Below are 19684 nucleotides of genomic sequence, written 5' to 3'. Positions count from 1 at the left end.
TGTAACATGACAAAATGTGGAAAATTTCAAGCGGTGTGGATACTTTTTCAAGGAACTGTAAACATCCCCTGTAATAGAAATAAGCATGACAGGTCCACTTTATTGAGAGATCTGGGGTCAAAAAGAACTCCTCTACCTTTAAGAGCAAAAAAAAATAAAAAATTTTATTTTGATTTTAAAAAAAGAAAAAAAATCCCTTTAAACCTTAAAAGTGGAAGTGACATCAGACGTCGCTCCAGCCCTCCAAGGGCATAGAGCTGAGTGGCTATCTTGCCCTCACTCGGCTTCCTGTCCAGGCATCACGGCTCGGGTAAGCTTGGAGGCGGCCTGGAAGCGGCGGGAGGGGGGCACCTCTCCCACCGCCTATAAAAGTGATCTCATAGCGAATCCACCGCTGGGACCAATTTTATATGAAAGCTGACTGCCCGACCGAAAAAAAAAAGATACTGGGGGTTATGGCAGCTAGCTCCTGCCATAACCCCAGTATTTACTGTAACCTCAAAGTAATGTTGTATATTTACAGTTAGGCGGTCGGCAATTTATTTTTTTACACAAGCATTGGCATTTCATGAACTGGACCGGGTGTCAGCCTTTTGCTATCTCCTGTACAGCAGATCTTGGAATGAGAGTGGGAGAAGCAGCACAAGAAGCCAAGCAGTTGTGCCGCAGTGCTCCTGTGCTAAAAAGGAACATGCAGACAGGATAAAGGAGCAGGTTGACAGATGAGCTTATTATTATGCTGCTTCTCCGTTCACTGCCCAGTCACAGGCTGGGGGAGGGAAAAGACCTGTAAGTGCAATAAAAAAAAAAAAAAAAAAAGATCCCAATTTACCCTAGTATATACTGTATATGTATGAATATGAGTTATGGACCTTAGATTGTAAGCTCCTCGGGGGCAGAGACTGATGTCAATGTATAATAAATATGTAAAGCACTGCATAAATTGACGGAACTATATACTGTAAGTACCTGTAATAAATAATAATTAGAGTGTGGTGAAATGGTAGAGTCAGTGCATACTTACCAACTGACCCGAAATTCCTGGGACATTCCCGGGATTTAGACCCTTTTCCCGGATTTAGCTAATGTCTTATTTTCCCATTTTTTTTTCTGCCGCCGCTAGAGGTCCGTGGCCGACGGAGACAATGTCTCCACCGGCCGCCATTTTCCCGAAGAACAAAATAAACGATTACTGTTTAGTAATGGGTGGGTGGCTAGCAATAGAATTTGAGCTGTGGCACCGCCCACCTCCCGCCCTGCTGCCGTCTGTCTGTGACCTGGTGTGGGAAGGGTGGGCGGCGCAGCAGCTCAATTGCTATTGGCAGCCACCCGGCTATTTTGCCCCATTCTGTTTAGTAATGGCGGCGGAGAGAGTCTCCACTGCTGGGAATGCCTGATGTAAGGAAAGGGGAGGGCTCCATTGGGGAATGCCTGGTGTAAGGGAGGACTCTGCTGGCAATGCCTGATGTAAAGGGGACTCTGCTGGCAATGCCTGATGTAAGGGGGGACTCTGCTGGCAATGCCTGATGTAAGGGGGGACTCTGCTGGCAATGCCTGATGTAAGGGGGGACTCCGCTGGCAATGCCTGATGTAAAGGAGGACTTCGCTGGAAATGTCTGATGTAAGGGAGGACTCCTCTGGCAATGCCTAAAGTAAAGGGGGACTCCGCTGGCAATGCCTGATGTAAGGGAGGACTCTGCTGGCAATGCCTGATGTAACGGGGGACTCTGCTGGCAATTTCTGATGTGGGGGGGACTCTGCTGGCAATGCCTGATGTAAAGGGGGACTCCGTGGGCAATGCCTGATGTAAGGGAGGAGTCAGCTGGAAATGCCTGATGTAAGGGATGACACCTGTATATAATAATATAAATAATGCACTTCAATCATTCTGACACCATAACAACCTTGGTGCCGGGATGATTGAAGCGCTAACATCTTTATTTGCTGATTGTTAAACTTTCTGCAATACACATTTCTATTGTGGTGTAGGATCTGGGCCTGCTGTCCCTCCATCCTTCTTTCTTTCTCTCCCTCTTTTTTTCTTTCTCCCTCCATCCCTCATTCTCATACCACACCCCTTCCGAGCCACGCCCATTATTCCACTCAAACCACGCCCATTTTTCGCTGCACCACATTTTTCTGTTGCGGTATGCCCTACCTACAAAAGAATGCCACGCCCCCTAATTATAGCAAGGTTCCGCCTACATGCAAAAAAGTGTCCCAAATTTTTTTTTTGCAATGTTGGCAACTATGTCAGTGCTGGGACAAGATCATCCAGTGTCCAGGGCAAAGATGCCAAATCTTGTACCCCTTTTATTATGTGCAAGCCTATGAGGAGGAGGGGGAGAGAGGGCACAGCCCTCACCCGCTTCCTGGCTATCTCCTCTCCTTGCCGCTTCCAGCTTTGTGCTGACAGAAGTAGTGATGCTGTCAGCCTTATAGTAGAAGGAACTTGTGGCGCCCCTATCCCTCCAATACACGCTGCGCCCAGGGCAGCCAACCCTTCCGCCCACCCCTTGTCCCAGCCCTGTCTGTGAGCAAAATGCAGAATACAGTTATTTTGGGCAGGGGTAAACTACCTTTCTAAGCCCCTTTCCCACTTCAATTACTACGGAGGATCTTCTGCATCAGGATGTTGGCAGATGCAATTTATATTCTCCACTGCAGGTGGCACTCGACCATAGCTGCAATGCAGATGGGGGAGGAAGTTGCGAGGTATTTAGTTCCTCTATGGTTTCATCAGTAACAGGAAGGCAGCTCTCCAATTAGATGCTAACACGCCATGTGACTTTGGCAGCCATCTTGGGTCAGGCAGAGTCTATTTAAGACCCTGGTTCACTTTAATGCAAGTGGACAGGTTCCCCGTCTGCCAGGGACAGTGGAAGGTTCCCGGGAGAAGTAGGGAAAGATCAGGGAGGGTCTACATCTACCTCTTTCTCCCTTTTGGGTCGCACTGGCCAGGTCGCACTTCGTGCCTCATGGCAGCTGCTGTCAGCATCCCAGTCTGTTGTCTATTCGCTGCTAAGTTGTAAGTGGCACCAGAGGGGTGAGCTTCCCGATAGGCCTACTTGTAATGTTAAATTTCTGTCTCAATACAACCTTCTTTGCAAAACAGGACTGTTTACTGCCTATCACACCACGCTGTACCTACCCAACAAGGAGAATTGTGGAGTAAGGAGTATGACTTGGAGAGGTTGTAACAAGATTGGTCCCCCATGAAACACAAGTCCTCAAAAACGGTATTAGAAGTGCATGGTGTTAAATCTGTAAGTAGCATACTGTATTTAGGAAGTTTCTTTATTGAAGTGTTCCCCAAAGGGATATTGAGGAGGAGATCATCTCTTGCAGCTCTTGGAGGGAAGTCACAAAGTGTATCAATATAAATTTGTGCTAAAACAGGAATGGCTGGAAGGCTCCAACCAAGGTCCACCATTTCTAGTTACAGTGCAAATGGCCTTATTGCTTGAACACAGGTGTCTTTTCAAGGATGTTACCTATCGCCCTGTGTACCTAGTGTCCTCTGTTGCAAGGACGCAGGCAGCTTCTCGAGAGTTCCACCTAGTGTCCTCTGTTGCAAGGAGGCAGGCAGCTTCTCAAGTGTTCAACCTATTGCCCTCTGTTGCTAGGACGCAGGCAGCTTCTCAAGAGTTCCACCTAGTGTCCTCTGTTGCAAGGACGCAGGCAGTTTCTCAGGAGTTTCACCTATTATCCTCTGTTGCAAGGAGGCAGGCAGCTTCTCAAGGGTTCCACCTAGTGTCGTCTGTTGCAAGGAGGCAGGCAGCTTGTCAAAGGTTCCACCTAGTGTCCTCTGTTGCAAGGACACAGGCAGCTTCTTAAGAGTTCCACCTAGTGTCCTCTGTTGCTAGGATGCAGACAGCTTCTCAGGAGTTCCACCTATTGTCCTCTGTTGCAAGGAGGCAGGCAGCTTCTCAAAGGTTCCACCTAGTGTCCTCTGTTGCAAAGACACAGGCAGCTTCTCAAGAGTTCCACCTAGTGTCCTCTGTTGCAAGGATGCAGGCAGCTTCTCAAGAGTTCCACCTATTGTTCTCTGTAGCAAGAACACAGGCAGCTTCTCAAGAGTTCCACCTAGTGTCCTCTGTTGCTAGGACGCAGACAGCTTCTCAGTAGTTCCACCTATTGTCCTCTGTTGCAAGGAGGCAGGCAGCTTCTCAAAGGTTCCACCTAGTGTCCTCTGTTGCAAAGACACAGGCAGCTTCTTAAGAGTTCCACCTAGTGTCCTCTGTTGCAAGAACACAGGCAGCTTCTCAAGAGTTCCACCTAGTGTCCTCTGTGTCAAGGATGCAGGCAGCTTCTCAAGAGTTCCACCTATTGTTCTCTGTAGCAAGAACACAGGCAGCTTCTCAAGAGTTCCACCTAGTGTCCTCTGTATCAAGGACGCAGGCAGCTTCTCAAGCGTTCCACCTAGTGTCCTCTGTTGCTAGGACGCAGGCAGCTTCTCAAGAGTTCCACCTAGTGTCCTCTGTGTCAAGGACACAGGCAGCTTCTCAAGAGTTCCACCTAGTGTCCTCTGTTGCTAGGACGCAGGCATCTTCTTCAGAGTTTCACCTAGTGTCCTCTGTTGCTAGGACGCAGGCAGCTTATCAAGGTTTCCACCTAGTGTCCACTGTTGCAAGGACGCAGGTAGCTTCTCAAGGGTTCCACCTAGTGTCCATTGTTGCAAGGATGCAGGCAGCTTCTCAAGAGTTCCACCTAGTGTCCTCTGTTGCAAGAACACAGGCAGCTTCTCAAGATTTCCACCTAGTGTCCTCTGTTGCAAGGATGCAGGCAGCTTCTCAAGAGTTCCACCTAGTGTCCTCTGTTGCAAGGATGCAGGCAGCTTCTCAAGAGTTCCACCTAGTGTCCTCTGTTGCAAGAAAGCAGGCAGCTTCTCAAAAGTTCCACCTAGTGTCCTCTGTTGCAAAGACGCAGGCAGCTTCTCAAGAGTTCCACCTAGTGTCCTCTGTTGCAAAGACGCAGGCATCTTCTCAAGAGTTCCACCTATTGTCCTCTGTTGCAAGGACGTAGGCAGCTTCTCAAGGGTTCCACCTAGTGTCCTCTGTTGCTACGACGCAGGCAGCTTCTCAAGAGTTCCACCCAGTGTCCTCTGTTGCTAGGACCCAGGCAGCTTCTCAAGAGTTTCACCTAGTGTCCTCTGTTGCAAGGACGCAGGCAGCTTCTCAAGAGTTCCACCTAGTGTCCTCTGTTACTAGGACGCAGGCAGCTTCTCAAGAGTTCCACCTAGTGTCCTCTGTTGCAAAGACGCAGGCAGCTTCTCAAGAGTTCCACCTAGTGTCCTCTGTTGCTAGGACGCAGGCAGCTTCTCAAGAGTTCCACCTAGTGTCCTCTGTTGCAAGGACGCAGGCAGCTTCTCAAAGGTTCCACCTAGTGTCCTCTGTTGCAAGGACGCAGGCAGCTTCTCAAGGGTTCCACCTAGTGTCCTCTGTTGCTAGGACGCAGGCAGCTTCTCAAGAGTTCCACCTAGTGTCCTCTGTGTCAAGGACACAGGCAGTTTCTCAAGAGTTCCACCTAGTGTCCTCTGTTGCTAGGACGCAGGCATCTTCTTCAGAGTTCCACCTACTGTCCTCTGTTGCAAGGACGCAGGCAGCTTCTCAAGAGTTTCACCTAGTGTCCTCTGTTGCTAGGACGCAGGCAGCTTATCAAGGTTTCCACCTAGTGTCCACTGTTGCAAGGACGCAGGTAGCTTCTCAAGGGTTCCACCTATTGTCCATTGTTGCAAGAACACAGGCAGCTTCTCAAGTGTTCCACCTAGTGTCCTCTGTTGCAAGAAAGCAGGCAGCTTCTCAAAAGTTCCACCTAGTGTCCTCTGTTGCAAAGACGCAGGCATATTTTCAAGAGTTCCACCTATTGTCCTCTGTTGCAAGGACGTAGGCAGCTTCTCAAGGGTTCCACCTAGTGTCCTCTGTTGCTAGGATGCAGGCAGCTTCTCAAGAGTTCCACCTAGTGTCCTCTGTTGCTAGGACGCAGGCAGCTTCTCAAGAGTTCCACCTAGTGTCCTCTGTTGCAAGGATGCAGGCAGCCTCTCAAGAGTTTCACCTAGTGTCCTCTGTTGCAAGGACACAGGCAGCTTCTCAAGAGTTCCACATATTGTCCTCTGTTGCAAGGATGCAGGCAGCTTCTCAAGGGTTCCACCTAGTGTCCTCTGTTGCAAGGACACAGGCAGCTTCTCAAGAGTTCCACATATTGTCCTCTGTTGCAAGGATGCAGGCAGCTTCTCAAGGGTTCCACCTAGTGTCCTCTGTTGCAAGGATGCAGGCAGCTTCTCAGGGGCTCCACCTAGTGTCCTCTGTTGCTAGTGTTACAGTGTGAATGATTGCCCCCATTGCTAGGATGCAGGTAGCTTTTCTAGGAGACTGACTAGGTTGAGCTGCAGTTTTATTGCCCCCTTGACGTCCTGTGTGAGCGTTTGAAATACAGCTGCTCATGGCACAACATTACAGCTGCAGCAAAAATGGACTGACACTCCTCTGAAAAGTGGTTTGTGCCTGGCTTGCTTTTCAGAGACGTTTGACGGTGAAAAAGCGATATGTTGCCTGCCCACCGCCTGATTTAACCCTTTAAAAGGCGCACTACCACGCTGCTAATAGTGTGCATTGCAGGTCTATGGGGCCCTAATGTAAGGGTATGCGACCAGCTCACAACTGCGTGTAATGCAGGCCATTACGGTGTGGTCATTCAGCATTTATAGGGTTATATCGGGAGGAAGAGGCAATGCATCGATATAAAATGCCTCTGAAAAGCAAAAAAAATTGTGGATCGCTCTTCAGAGGCAGTGTTGACCAGCCCTTAAAGTGACAGCTACGTTCGGTCCAACGGAGACTGAGGAAATGAGAGCCATGTGTGGGGGTTTGAGCCCTATGGGGGTGTAGGGGAGGGAAGACCCAAAGCTCCAGCTACTAATCACACCGCTACAGGAATGCAGCGCGACTGCTCAGGGAGCGATACCAGTCTGACCTCTCTACTCTGTGCAGAGGCCGCCTGGGTGGGTGGGCGGGATCGAGGGAGGAGAATGTTTTTTTTTTTTTTAGTGGGCGGAGGAACTTCACTCCTTGTCGTCCCGCCCTCTAATGGCAGGTTCATTTTCGTTTCCTATAACCACACCCCTTTCTCGAGCGACTCTGCCAAAGCCCGCCTTTACCACGCCCCTTGATTCATTCCCTTCTCTTTTGGCCTTGAGAGGTGGGCGGAGCCGGTGTGAGGAGTGGGCGGGGCGGAGTGCTCGGGTCCCGGGCGGTGGTGGCGGTGTGTGAGTGGCGGACGGTATCAGGATGGCTCCGGCGGTGGACAGGCCCGGCTACTGGGGGCCTCCGACCTCCACACTGGAGTGGTGTGAGGAGAACTACGCCGTGTCCTTCTACATCGCCGAGTTCTGTGAGTGACACCGACGGGTCATGTGATGGGGGAGGGGCGGGGCTGACTGCCGGTATAAGGGGAACCCTGTCTGTACCGGGGGAGGGAAGAATGTGTATATAGTGTGTACAGGGGGGGGGGGTGTATATAGTGTGTACAGGGGGGGGGGGGGTGTGTATATAGTGTGTACAGGGGGGGTGTGTATATAGTGTGTACAGGGGGGGGTGTATATAGTGTGTACAGGGGGGGGGGTGTATATAGTGTGTACAGGGGGGGGTGTATATAGTGTGTACAGGGGGGGGGGTGTATATAGTGTGTACAGGGGGGGGGTGTATATAGTGTGTACAGGGGGGGGGGTGTATATAGTGTGTACAGGGGGGGGGGTGTATATAGTGTGTACAGGGGGGTGTATATAGTGTGTACAGGGGGGTGTATATAGTGTTTACCCAGGGGGGGTGTATATAGTGTGTACCTACCCCAAGGGGGGAGTGTATGTATAGTGTGTACATGGGGGGGGGGTGTATAGGGTTATCCAGGGTGTATATAGAAATCCTGGAGTGTATATAAAGGTCCAGGGTATATATATAGTGGTGAAAGGTGTATAACATTCTGAGATGTAAATACAGTACGTATCCCGTGGTGTGTGTGTGTGTGTGTGTGTGTGTGTGTGTGTGTATATATATATAGTAATCCTGTAGTGGATGTATATATGTGGTCCATGGTGTATATGGATATCCTGGGGTGTATAGCAGTGTGAGGTGTATATAGTGGTGCAGGGTATCCTGGGGGGTTGCATATAGTGGTCCGGGGTGTAATGTGTGTTTGAGGAAATAGGTGTGATGAGATGATGGGAGGTACTGGCAGTCGGTGTTCTCGGGTTGCTCACCATGCTGACCGCCCATGGATCATTTCTTCCAATCTATTACCTTGTGTCATCCCAGACACACTCTTCCTGCGTTGCTCTGCATGGTGTTCTGATGTCATCCTGGACATGTGATGTCATGGAGGGGCCAGCAGCCCTTTTTGATGAACACTGACATCAAACATGACAAGGTGTCTAAGGGGTGGTGGAGAGTCCTGTGACAGGAGACTGAGGAGTTAAGTAAATTGTTTAGTTTACTAGGGTGGATATACATGTAAATCAATGATTAAAAAAATAAATAAATAAATGAAAAAATCTTTTATTTTTTATTTTATTAAAATGCTTTTGGAGTAAGGGTCGGTTCACACTGGGGCAACACGACTTCAGCGCGACTTTGTACCGCGACTTCAACACGGCTTCAGCGCGACTTCAGTGCGACTTCAGCAAATTATAAGGCGACTTGAAGATGCCTCCATGACAGGCGACTTCGCCTGTGGCCAATCAGCTCTCTGGGAGGGAGGGGGGGAGGGAGGGGTTTTCCCTGCAAAGTCGCTTGACTTTACAGAGAGATCCGACTTGGAGGCGACTTCCATTGATTTCTATGGTACAGGTTGCCTACCAAGTCGGATCAAAGTAGTACAGGGAGTACGCTCTGAAGTCGGAGCGACTTCAGTAGCGTCTATTAAGACGCTAGCGTTCACTCCCATTGAAACTATTTCTGGGGCGACTTGGGGCGACTTGAGGGCGTACAAGTCGGATCCCAAGTCGCCCCAGTGTGAACCGAGCCTAAAACTCTATCTAAAGATAGTTTTTTATTTAAGATACATTATTAATTTTGTTTATTCAGCATGAAATGGAGTTTAGTTATGTAGCATAAGGCTGTATATTCTGCAATATTTACTTTTTTGGTAAACTCATTCAATGAATACAAGCTCTGCAAGCTGGGATAGCATGCGCTGCATTGATGCAATCACACAATATCACAGTCACCATGAGATAAACCAAAGTTCAGGAATATTCCTTTATCCCATTGTTTTGTAAATCTATGTGCACTACAAACTGGATGATTGAATCGGTTCTGATATCGCCCTTTTACTATCCTGACAACTTATTATTCTAAATAGGAAACCTTCATTTTGTTTGCAAATATTAAAGATTCTAACTACCAGCAAGAATGAGTCCTTACATTTAAAGAGCACCTGTCATTTCAGATCCATCATGGCAGCGCCTGTTAGCGGGCATCCACTCACCTGCTGCCACCACGTCCCCCACCTTGTTGTGTCACTGCCGCATCACCAGCCGTCCCATTAAAGTGAATGAGACTGTTGTGAGCCAATAGCGGGTCAGAGGAGGAGCCACTGCGGGACACAGATGACAGTTGCTCTTTAAAAATGATGATTTCAATTGAGTTGATTTAAAGCCTTTTTCACTAGTGATTTAAATCAAATCCCCCCTGGTCTGCCGCAATATCGCAGTCCCGCTACAAGTCACTGATTGCTGCCATTACTAGTAAATAAATAAAAATAAATATCTCATTTTTAAGATGCTGTATTGTGTATTGTTTTCACAAACCAATCAATAGACTCTTATTGGGATTTTTTTTTACAAAAAATATGTTGTAGAATACATATTGGCCTAAGATTATGAAATTTTGATTTTTTTTTTTTTTTTTAAATTGAATATGTTTGATAGCAGACTTTTTTTTGTTTCTTTCAAATTTGTCGGCCTTTTTTTTGTTTGTTTATAGCACAAAAAAAGATAAAATACCAAAAGAAAGCTCTATTTGTGGGGAAAAGGACATACATTTTATTTAAGTACAGCGTCGCACGACCGCGCAATTGTTAAACTAACAGTGCCATATTGCAAAAAATAGCCTGGTCACGAAGGGGGGTAAATTTTCCGGAGGTCAAGTGGTTAACTACTTCCCATCCAAGGTAAGTACCTGTACGTTCTTGGGTTTCAGTGGTTATAGCGGGATAATGCCTCCTGGGCTCTCCTGTCCCACCGCGGAGGCCGGGAGTGATGCGGCGATGGCTACCCTGAGCATAGAGAGGAACTGGCGTTGCCCCCCCCCTTTCTGTAACCCCAGAAACCAGGAGCAACGAGTAGCTTGTTAATTCCGGTTCCTCCCCTTTGTTTACCACCAGCGGCCAGGAAAGCAGCTGATCAGACTGATCTGTGTCTGATTGGCTGAATGGGGAGCCAGAGGAGGTCTAATAGACCCCAAATTTCATCATAAAGAGGACCTGTCACGGCCCATGCTGTCACAAGGGATGTTGTTCATCCCTTGTGATAGCAATAAAGTTAATTAAAAAAAAAGTGCAATAAAAGAAAAATTTAAAAGGGGGCCCCCCTGTCCCTACACCCAAATGTGAATGCATATGTTACTCCCACACGCATATGTAAGCAGTGATCGCACCACACATGTGAAGTATTGTCACGAACGTCAGAGCGAGAGCAATAATTCTAGCACCAGACCTCCTGTGCCACGCTAAACTGTTAACCTGTAAAGCCGTTTAAAGTGTCGCCTATGGAGAATTTTAAGCGCCATTACACGGGCAGATGCAATTTTAAAGCGTGACATGTTAGGAATATATTTACTCGGTGTAGCATCTTTGACATTTATAAATAAATTCTATAGGGTCTCTGCTAAAAAAAATTCTCTCTCTATCTGTATATCTCTCTATCTGTATATCTCTCTATCTGTATATCTCTCTCTCTCTATCGCTGTATCTCTCTATCGCTGTATCTCGCTGTATCTCGCTGTATCTCGCGATATCTCGCGATATCTCTCTATATCTCTCTATATCTCTCTATTGCTATATCTCTCTATCGCTATATCTCTCTCTCTCGCTATATCTCTCTCTCTCGCTATATCTCTCTCTCTCGCTATATCTCTCTCTCTCGCTATATCTCTCTCTCTCGCTATATCTCTCTCTCTCGCTATATCTCTCTCTCTCGCTATATCTCTCTCTCTCGCTATATCTCTCTCTCTCGCTATATCTCTCTCTCTCGCTATATCTCTCTCTCTCGCTATATCTCTCTCTCTCGCTATATCTCTCTCTCTCGCTATATCTCTCTCTCTCGCTATATCTCTCTCTCTCGCTATATCTCTCTCTCTCGCTATATCTCTCTCTCTCGCTATATCTCTCTCTCTCGCTATATCTCTCTCTCTCGCTATATCTCTCTATCTCTCGCTATATCTCTCTATCGCTCTATCTCTATCTATGTATGTGTGTGTGTGTGTGTGTGTGTGTGTATATATAGATAGATATACATATGTATGTATTTATGTTTGTGTGGATGGATATAGATGTTTGGGGGGTTCTAAGTAATTTTCTAGCAAAAAAAAAAAGTAGATTTTTACACGTAGGAGCGAAGTGTCAGAAATGGCCCTGGGTGCGAAGTGGGTTAAAGAAGATGTAAACCCAAATTCTTCTATAATCTCAGGATTTTTTTTCAGATGAGCATGTGATTCAAAATGTCAACGCCATATGCCAGTGAGTCGTCTTGAGTCACAATGGAACAAGCATGAAATCTTGACGTAGATGAAGAAAAAAATAAAAATAATTTTTTTCTCATGTAGCGTAGTGGTTGGTTAATAATTAATGAAGCGAGAGAAGCCATTACTATGTCATTCAGCATAAATCATTAGAAGCGCTGATTACATCCTCCCCATTATTAGAGATAGAAGAGCCCATCCCTGTGCTGTCACGGCTTGTACAGTGTAATGCTTAGGCCTGTTTTATTGGTAGGGCTCGCCATACACGCTTCATACTATCCTGGTGACCTAACTGGCCAAACATCGTCAATACATGAATAGTCACAAAGCTGTGCAGTGTGGGGGGCTCACTTCTAGGCCTCATGCACACAGGGTGTTTTTACTGCAGCATCAGGCGCTTTGAAGCTGAAAAAAAAAAAGCTTCTCCATGTTAATTTATGTGGCCATACACACACATAGGCTTTTAGGAGCTTTTAGTGGCACATGCCGGGGGTCTCCAAACGTTCTAAACAAAGGGCCAGTTTTCTGTCCTTCAAACTCTAAGGGGGGCTGCACTGTGGCCAGTGGGGGTAGAAAATGTCCTGGTGTCAGAGGGAGTAACAATTACCCCATGATTGGTATTATGGGGAGTAATGGTTCACCTTCTTTGCTATCAATGCGAGGAACAGTGCGCCGCCAATGGAAGAAATAGCACCCCATCGTTGGTGTCGAACGGAAGAATAGTTCCCCATCATAAGTGTCAGTGGGAGGAATAGTGCGCCATTGTTGGTGTCATTGGCAGGAATTATGCCCCACTGTTGCTGACAGTGAAGGAGAATAGTGCCCCAAGGACCGGATAAAAGCAAGCAATGGGCCGCAGTTTGGAGACCACTGGCCTAGGCTGTAAAAAAACAAACAAAAAAGAAACCCCAGGGCCAGCACATTCTGGCGCAGCAGGGCGTTTTGGCAAAAAAACACTCTGACCGCTGCTAAACTCTGCCAGCCGCCGGTGTCCAGCTTTTAGCAGAGAATTTTTATTTTTATTTTCTTTTAATGCGGAGGACGCTGGCAACCTTAACCAGTGATTAGCTGGTTGTTAAGGAGTGGGCTGGGAAGCCAGGGAGGGGGCCCTGGGAGGGCCCCCCAAATCCATACCTGACTTTTTTTTCGAGCATGCAGGAAAGGAGGGGGGGTGAACTTCTGTGTGTAGCAGCCCCCCCCCCCAATACCTGGGCCCCATCTCTATCCAGCTGTGTGCCTCAGCCGTCAGGGACTCTCCCTCCTGAGACACAGTAGCGGCCAATTAGGAGAGGGACGTGGCTGAACAGCGGCTCCGTGTCTGAATGGACACGCTGAGCTGCATGTCGGCTTGGGTGCCCCCATAGCAAGCTGCTTGCTGTGGGGGGCACTCGACAGGAGGGAGGGGCCAGGAGCACTGAGGAGGGACCTGAGAGGAGGATCTGGACTGCTCTGTGCAAAACCATCTGCACAGAGCTAGTAAGTATAACATGTTTGTAAAGTCCCGTTTTAAAAAAAAAATAACAATCGCTTTAAGGGCGCGGTGGCTGATTTCCCGGGCCCGCTCCTTAGCAACCAGCTATTTACTGGTTGTTAAGGACGCAGACGGCCCCGCTTCTTAACTAAACATAGCTTACTAGGCTAACGCTGCTAAACGCCTGCAAAAAAAAAAAAAACACTTAAACAGCAGTTTTTCGCTTTCTAGTGTGCATGAGGACTAATGGTGCTGGTCTAAGAGGTTAGCACCTCTGATCTGCAGAACTGAGATCCTGGGTTTAATTCCCACTAGGACCCACATAGAGCTGTAGGTTCTCCGGTGTTTTAGATTGTAAGCTTCTTTGGGGGCTGAAGAGGGTTCTGTGTACTATGTTGGTGCTATAGAAACAAGGGCATTAATCGTGTAAAGATGCATGTTTAGACATGTTTGTATAGATACATGGTTTTACATTGTCGCATAAAGATACATAGTTGCATAAAGATGCATGTTTATACATGTTTGCTTAACCACTTCCCTACCCACATATTGTCATATGACGTCCGCAGGAGGGATCTCCCATCCTGGGTGGGCGTCATATGGCGTCCTTGGCTTCCCGGCGGTATAGGGGGCGCGCCTGCCGCGTCACGAGGAGCTGATGTGCATGCCCGGGGGGGCCGCGATGTGTACCGTGGATCTGTGTGTTTAAACACAGATCAACGTCCTGTCAGGGGAGAGGAGACTGATCGTGTGCTCCTAGTACAGAGGAACTCCTCCCCTTGTCAGACCCCTCCCCCTACAGTTAGAATCACTTCCTAGGTAACGCATTTAACCCCTTGATCGCCCCCTAGTGTTAACCCCTTCCCTGCCAGTGACTTTATTACAGCAATCAGCGCATTTTTATAGCGCTGATCGCTGTATAAATATGAATGGTCCCAAAATGGTGTCAAAAGTGTCCGATATGTCAGCCGCGATCTCAGTTACGATATAAATCGCAGATCGCCGCCATTACTAGTTAAAAAAAAAAAAAATAATAAGAATGCCATAAATCTATCCCCTATTTTGTAGGCACTATAACTTTTGCGCAAACCAATCAATATACACTTATTGCGACTTATTTTTTTATTTTACCAAAAATATGTAGAAAACATCGGCCTAAACTTAGAATTTTTTTTTTTTAATTGGGATATTTATTATAGCAAAAAGTAAAAAATATTGTGTTTTTGTTTTTTTTTTTTTTTTTTCAAACTTGTCACTCTTCTTTTTGTTTATAGCGCAAAAAATCAAAACCGCAGAGGTGATCAAATACCACCAAAGGAAAGCTCTGTTTGTGGGGGAAAAAATGATAAAAATTTAATTTGGGTACAGTGTTGCATGACCACGCAATTGTCATTCAAAATGTTACAGCGCTGAAAACTGGCCTGGGCAGGAAGGGGGTGAAAATGCCCAGTATTGAAGTGGTTAAATATACATGGTTATACATGATCGCATAAAGATACATGGTTGCATAAAGATGCATGTTTTATACATGGTCGCATAAAGATGCATGGTCGCATAAAGATGCATGTTTATACATGTCTGCATAGATACGCATTGCATAAACACGTTTCATAAACGCATGCTTGCTTATTGCAAAAATGCTTGTTTCCATGGGCACATGTTGCATGAATGCGTGTGTACAGTGCACGCTTTCGTATATTGCCTAAATGCATAGTTGCATAAGCACATGCTTCAATAGATGCATACTGCTTAAACACATGCTGGCATGTTTTCATTTGTACTGCATATGTATGTTTTATTTACATTTAACCTGTATACATATGTACTTGCTTTCCTGGGACTACATACATATGTGCTTATTTGCATAGAACTACATGCATATGGGCTTATTTGCCTGGGTGCTTGTTTGCCTGGGAGAACATGCGTGTGCTTATTGACCTTGTACTGCATACATAAATGCATGAATGGCAAGAATACTTGTATACCTGCATGTTTGCATAATTACCTAGGTACTTGCATACCTACGGAGTTGCATAGAGGTAAACCAACCTTGTTTTAGGCCTGCATCCTTGGATGACTGTATATTAGGTTGGCTAATATAGTTGCTGCGTTATATACCAGTTAAATGGTTCCAGAAAAGAGAGGCAGCTGGGGGAAGCAGGGGCACCGCTCTTAAGTTCAGGGATGTGGCGGTGTCCACATCTCCCGATGGACAGTGGTGTCGGGTGCATCTGAGCCAAAGAGGGGATTGTGCCAACCACTCTCAAGGAAGGTATCATCAAACCCCTACTAAAGAAACCCAATCTCGACCCTAAGGACCCCAACTACCGCAGACCAATAACAAGCCTCAACACCATCTCCAAGATCATGGAGAAAGCGGTAGTACAACAGCTACAGCGCCACCTGGACACACACCAACTCCTGGATCCTCTGCAATCAGGCTTTCGCCCAGGGCATGGCACAGAAACAGCACTTCTCAAAATATGGGATGATGCCCTCGAAGCAGCTGATGACGGAGAATCATGTCTCTTGGTACTATTAGACCTCAGTGCAGCATTTGACACAGTGGACCAAAACACTCTACTCGCCCGCCTCAAAGAAGTAGCAGGAGTCACAGACTCTGGGCTAAAATGGTTTGCATCCTTCTTAGAGAATCATTCTCAGATAGTGAAACTTGGAGCATTCACTTCTGAAACCCGCACAATCTCCTGTGGAGTCCCGCAGGGTTCACTCTTATCACCAGTCCTTTTCAACGTCTACATCCGCCCACTCCTCAAAATCATCAGAAAATCGGACCTCTCCTTCCACTCATATGCTGATGACACCCAACTGTACTTTCGCATCACCAAAAGACCATCATCAGCGACTAGAAAAATGCCTCACTATGATAGATGACTGGATGACCGTTAGCTCCCTCAAACTCAACGGGTCAAAAACAGAACTTCTTCTCCTACACGCTAACCAAAATGCCAAAAACAAGGCTCTGTGGATACCTCCCACCATCTTAGGACAGACCATAGCGCCAAAGTCAAGAGTCTCGGAGTTATCTTTGACTCAGAAATGACAATGGATGCACAAATAGGATTGGTTGTCAGTGGATCCCACCATCTCCTCCGCTTGTTACATAGACTTATCCCCTTCATCCCAGAGGAGGACAAAGCAGCAGTAGTTGGCACAATCATCAATTCCCGACTCGATTACGCTAACTCGCTCTATATAGGATTACCCCAATATCAGCTTGCGCGCTTACAACTCATCCAAAACACGACGGCAAGACTGTTAACAGGAAAAAAACCCTGGGAGTCAATCTCCCCAGCCCTCAGGAGCCTACACTGGCTAACCGTAAAGAATCGGATCACATTCAAGACCCTATGCCTCACCCACAAATGCATACAAGGAAACGTGCCTCAATACCTTCGAGAGAAAATAAAACACTACACACCAAATCACAATCTTCGATCGTCCAACCAAAACCTCCTTCTCATTCCCAAATACCGCTACAAAGCAAAGGGAGAACGAAGGTTTGCAGTCCAAGGACCTCGACTATGGAACGCACTTCCGCCCCACATACGCATGGAAGAAAACCATCTGGCTTTCAGGAAAAAACTCAAGACCTTCCTCTTCTAGAAGCTGTCAACACCAACGCATTAGCGCCTTGAGGCGATTCAGTTCGCATTTGCAGCGCTCTATAAATTTTTCATTCATTCATTGAGCCACTGTGGTGTTTGGCATTGCAGTAAAAAACAGAGAGGAGATAAGGGCGCTCTGGTGGAGGTGGGTAGCTGGTCAGAGGGATGATAGTCACGAGGTGGCACTTCTGGCAGCACTTTGCTTAGAGGAGAAGCAACTCTGAAGATATAAAAAAGGAAAAAGGCGCCTCTAAGTGCAGTATGCAAAATTTAATAAAGTGCACAAAGGGTTAACAGCACTTGCTTTTAACTCTGTGTGCACTTTATTAAATTTTGCATACTGCACTTAGAGGCGCCTTTCTTTTCCTTTTTTGGCATTGCAGTGTTTCCTTTCACATTTTTTTTTCGTCAGACTGCGGCCGCATCACCTCGATCATACCTGATCTTGGTTGATCGAAGCCTAAGCAGGATCAAGCCTGGTTAGTATAGTATATAGATGGGAGACTGCCCGGGGATACCAGATGATGTAAGCTTTCCCCACCTAGGTGAAGGAGGAACCTGAGGCTGCTGTGTTTTGAGAGTATCTCAGGCCAGAAAATCTTAGGGAGGTCTCTCTGAGGTGGTTTGTTCCATCTTTAGCTGGCAGAAACCTGGTAGGTTAAGTGCACCTTTTGGGACTGTCTGGGTCTGTCACTGAGTCGTCAGTCTTTTCCATTTGCTCTTGGAGCAGAAGTTATGGGCTCATTATTGTGAGGCAATTGGTAGCAGTTCCAAAGCCAAATGGGGACATGATGTCTATCTTAAGATCTCAAGCCGCTGAACATCCTTCTGTTTCAGATAGGCTAGACTGTTCAGTGATGACCTCTCTGCAAGAGGTAGATTTTCGAGGTCCATAATCCTCTGTAACCGCACATCTTCATGTGGTGGTTTGCTTCCAGGCTCATCAAGGATTTCTGTAATTGCAGTGGAAAGCCGTTTTTTTTTGTGAAAGTTCCCTTTGGGTTGGCCACAGTTTACAGTTCCAGAGGGTTTACAGAACGTCTAGCCCCAGTGCTGGACTTGCTGAAGACACCTCAATACTCTTTACTTCAATAATCTTTGCTCAGGAAGCAGTCGATTCCAGGGGTTGCTTTGATTATATTTCTACAGGAGGAAGCTGTGTTTAGGTCAAAGCACGTTCCCTACATACAGCCCTACTCCAGGTCTTGGTAGAGGTTCATTCTCTGTCTGGAACTTGAAGAACCAGGCATTTCATTGCCAGAAGGCTCTGGTTCCAGGGTGCTGCAGAGCGAAAATTGGTGCTTGATATTCTTCCTTTTCAGGAATTTGGAAAATAATAACCACTGATGCCAGTCTCTCTAAGTTGACTTGAGGCTGGCTACAGTTTAGTGGGCTTGGTCTTCACAGGAGAGAATACTGTCCAATAGCTTTGAATTTTTGGCCAGTATGCCTTGCTCTGGAATATAGGACAAACCTATTATAGGTTCAATCTGGAAATGCCTCTGCAGGCATATATATATATCAACCACCAGGGCGGCACCATGCAACTCAGCGAGGTGTACCACATTCTGTCTGGGACAGTGCAAGTGCTGTCTCTATCACCAATACATATTCCAGGTATATGATAGTGGCAAGGGGAACTCTGCAGGGGAATCTACTAGATTCCATATTCTACAGCAGTTTGGGACAGGTGTGTCCGGGACAAGAGTCCCACTGCCAATAGGGGTACCTATACTGGTAACACCTTAAGGTCTGGTTCTCCCTTATTTGTCTTTTTTTTTTCCCCATTTCGGATTCTGCCACATCTTTTGCGAAGAATCCGTAAGGTGGTAACGCTGATATTAGTGTTGGCCGGATTAGCCCGGGGGGCTTGGTACACAGACATAGCGAGTCTTGCGGGGGGTTGCTCCTTTGACACTGCCAGTCCAGCAGGACTTGATGGTCTTGAGTCCTGTATCTCAGCACTGTTGATCCCCTGGAAACAAGCTTCGGGGAACTTCAATTACAGGACTTGAAAATATTTTTTTGCCTGAGGTGAAGCCAGAAAGTAGCACCCGCAGAAATATGTGAGTGGGAGATTTTCTTTTTCTTTCTCCAATCGGTAGAGGAAAGGAGTTTGGCCTTAAGTATCGTTAAGTGTCAGAGTTCGTCCATATCCATTTTTTTTCCAGGGTCCGTTGTTTCTCATTTCTTGTTTCATACCTCATACAGCATGTAGCTTGGACAGTCCTGCCTGTCAGGCCATTCTTGTGTCCTTGGGACTTGAATTGATCTTGACTGTCCTTGCAGAGGCCACTTTTTTAACCAATTGGGGGATTCTGTTGGTCCTTTTATCTCAGAAGGTGGCTTCTTTGGTTGCTATCACTTCACGAAGTGGAGTGTCAGAGTTGGCGGCTCTTTTATGCAAGGAGCCATTCTTGGTCTCACATCATAAGTGGATGTTGCCTCCTCATCCATTTTTATTGCCCTAAAGTGTTTTCTAGTTTAACTTGAATCAGGACAGTGTCTTCCTTTTTTTTTTAATTTTTCTCCTAATCCACAGTCAGTAGGAGAAAGATCACTACCTACTCTAGAGGTAGTTCAGACGCTCAGGATCTACTTGAGTTGTTGGCACAAGTCAGAAATCCTGGTTTGTGCTGCCAGAAGAGCCCAGGGCAGGCGTGGCATCCAGGTCAAATATTTAGCAGTGGATCTGCCAGTTTATTAATTAAGCCTACGGTTTAAATGGCAAAATAACCTTTTTTTTTCTTCTGGGGAGAGATTCTCTACCAGGTGTGGCAGTATCTTGGGCCATCCATCTTTGGGTGTCAGTGGCCCAGGTGTGCAAGACCACTATTTTGGTCTTTTTTGTT

At 46.7% G+C, this 19684-nt stretch overlaps 1 protein-coding gene across 1 annotated transcript in view; it reads left to right on the top strand.

Annotated features, from left to right (window-relative positions):
- The first annotated feature begins 7195 nt into the window (after nucleotides 1-7195).
- ACER3 (alkaline ceramidase 3) overlaps nucleotides 7196-19684 on the top strand; it is a 115677-nt gene continuing 103188 nt past the window's right edge. The window contains exon 1 of the mRNA XM_073612857.1: nucleotides 7196-7389. Within this exon, the coding sequence (XP_073468958.1) occupies nucleotides 7287-7389 (103 nt within the window). The 5' untranslated portion in view covers nucleotides 7196-7286. The remainder of the gene's footprint in view (nucleotides 7390-19684) is intronic.

This window comes from Aquarana catesbeiana, linkage group LG02, assembly GCF_042186555.1.
Source record: "Aquarana catesbeiana isolate 2022-GZ linkage group LG02, ASM4218655v1, whole genome shotgun sequence".
NCBI lineage: Eukaryota > Metazoa > Chordata > Amphibia > Anura > Ranidae > Aquarana > Aquarana catesbeiana.
The sequence above is the reverse complement of the archived record's forward strand: the minus strand, read 5'-3'. Positions and strand labels throughout refer to the sequence as shown.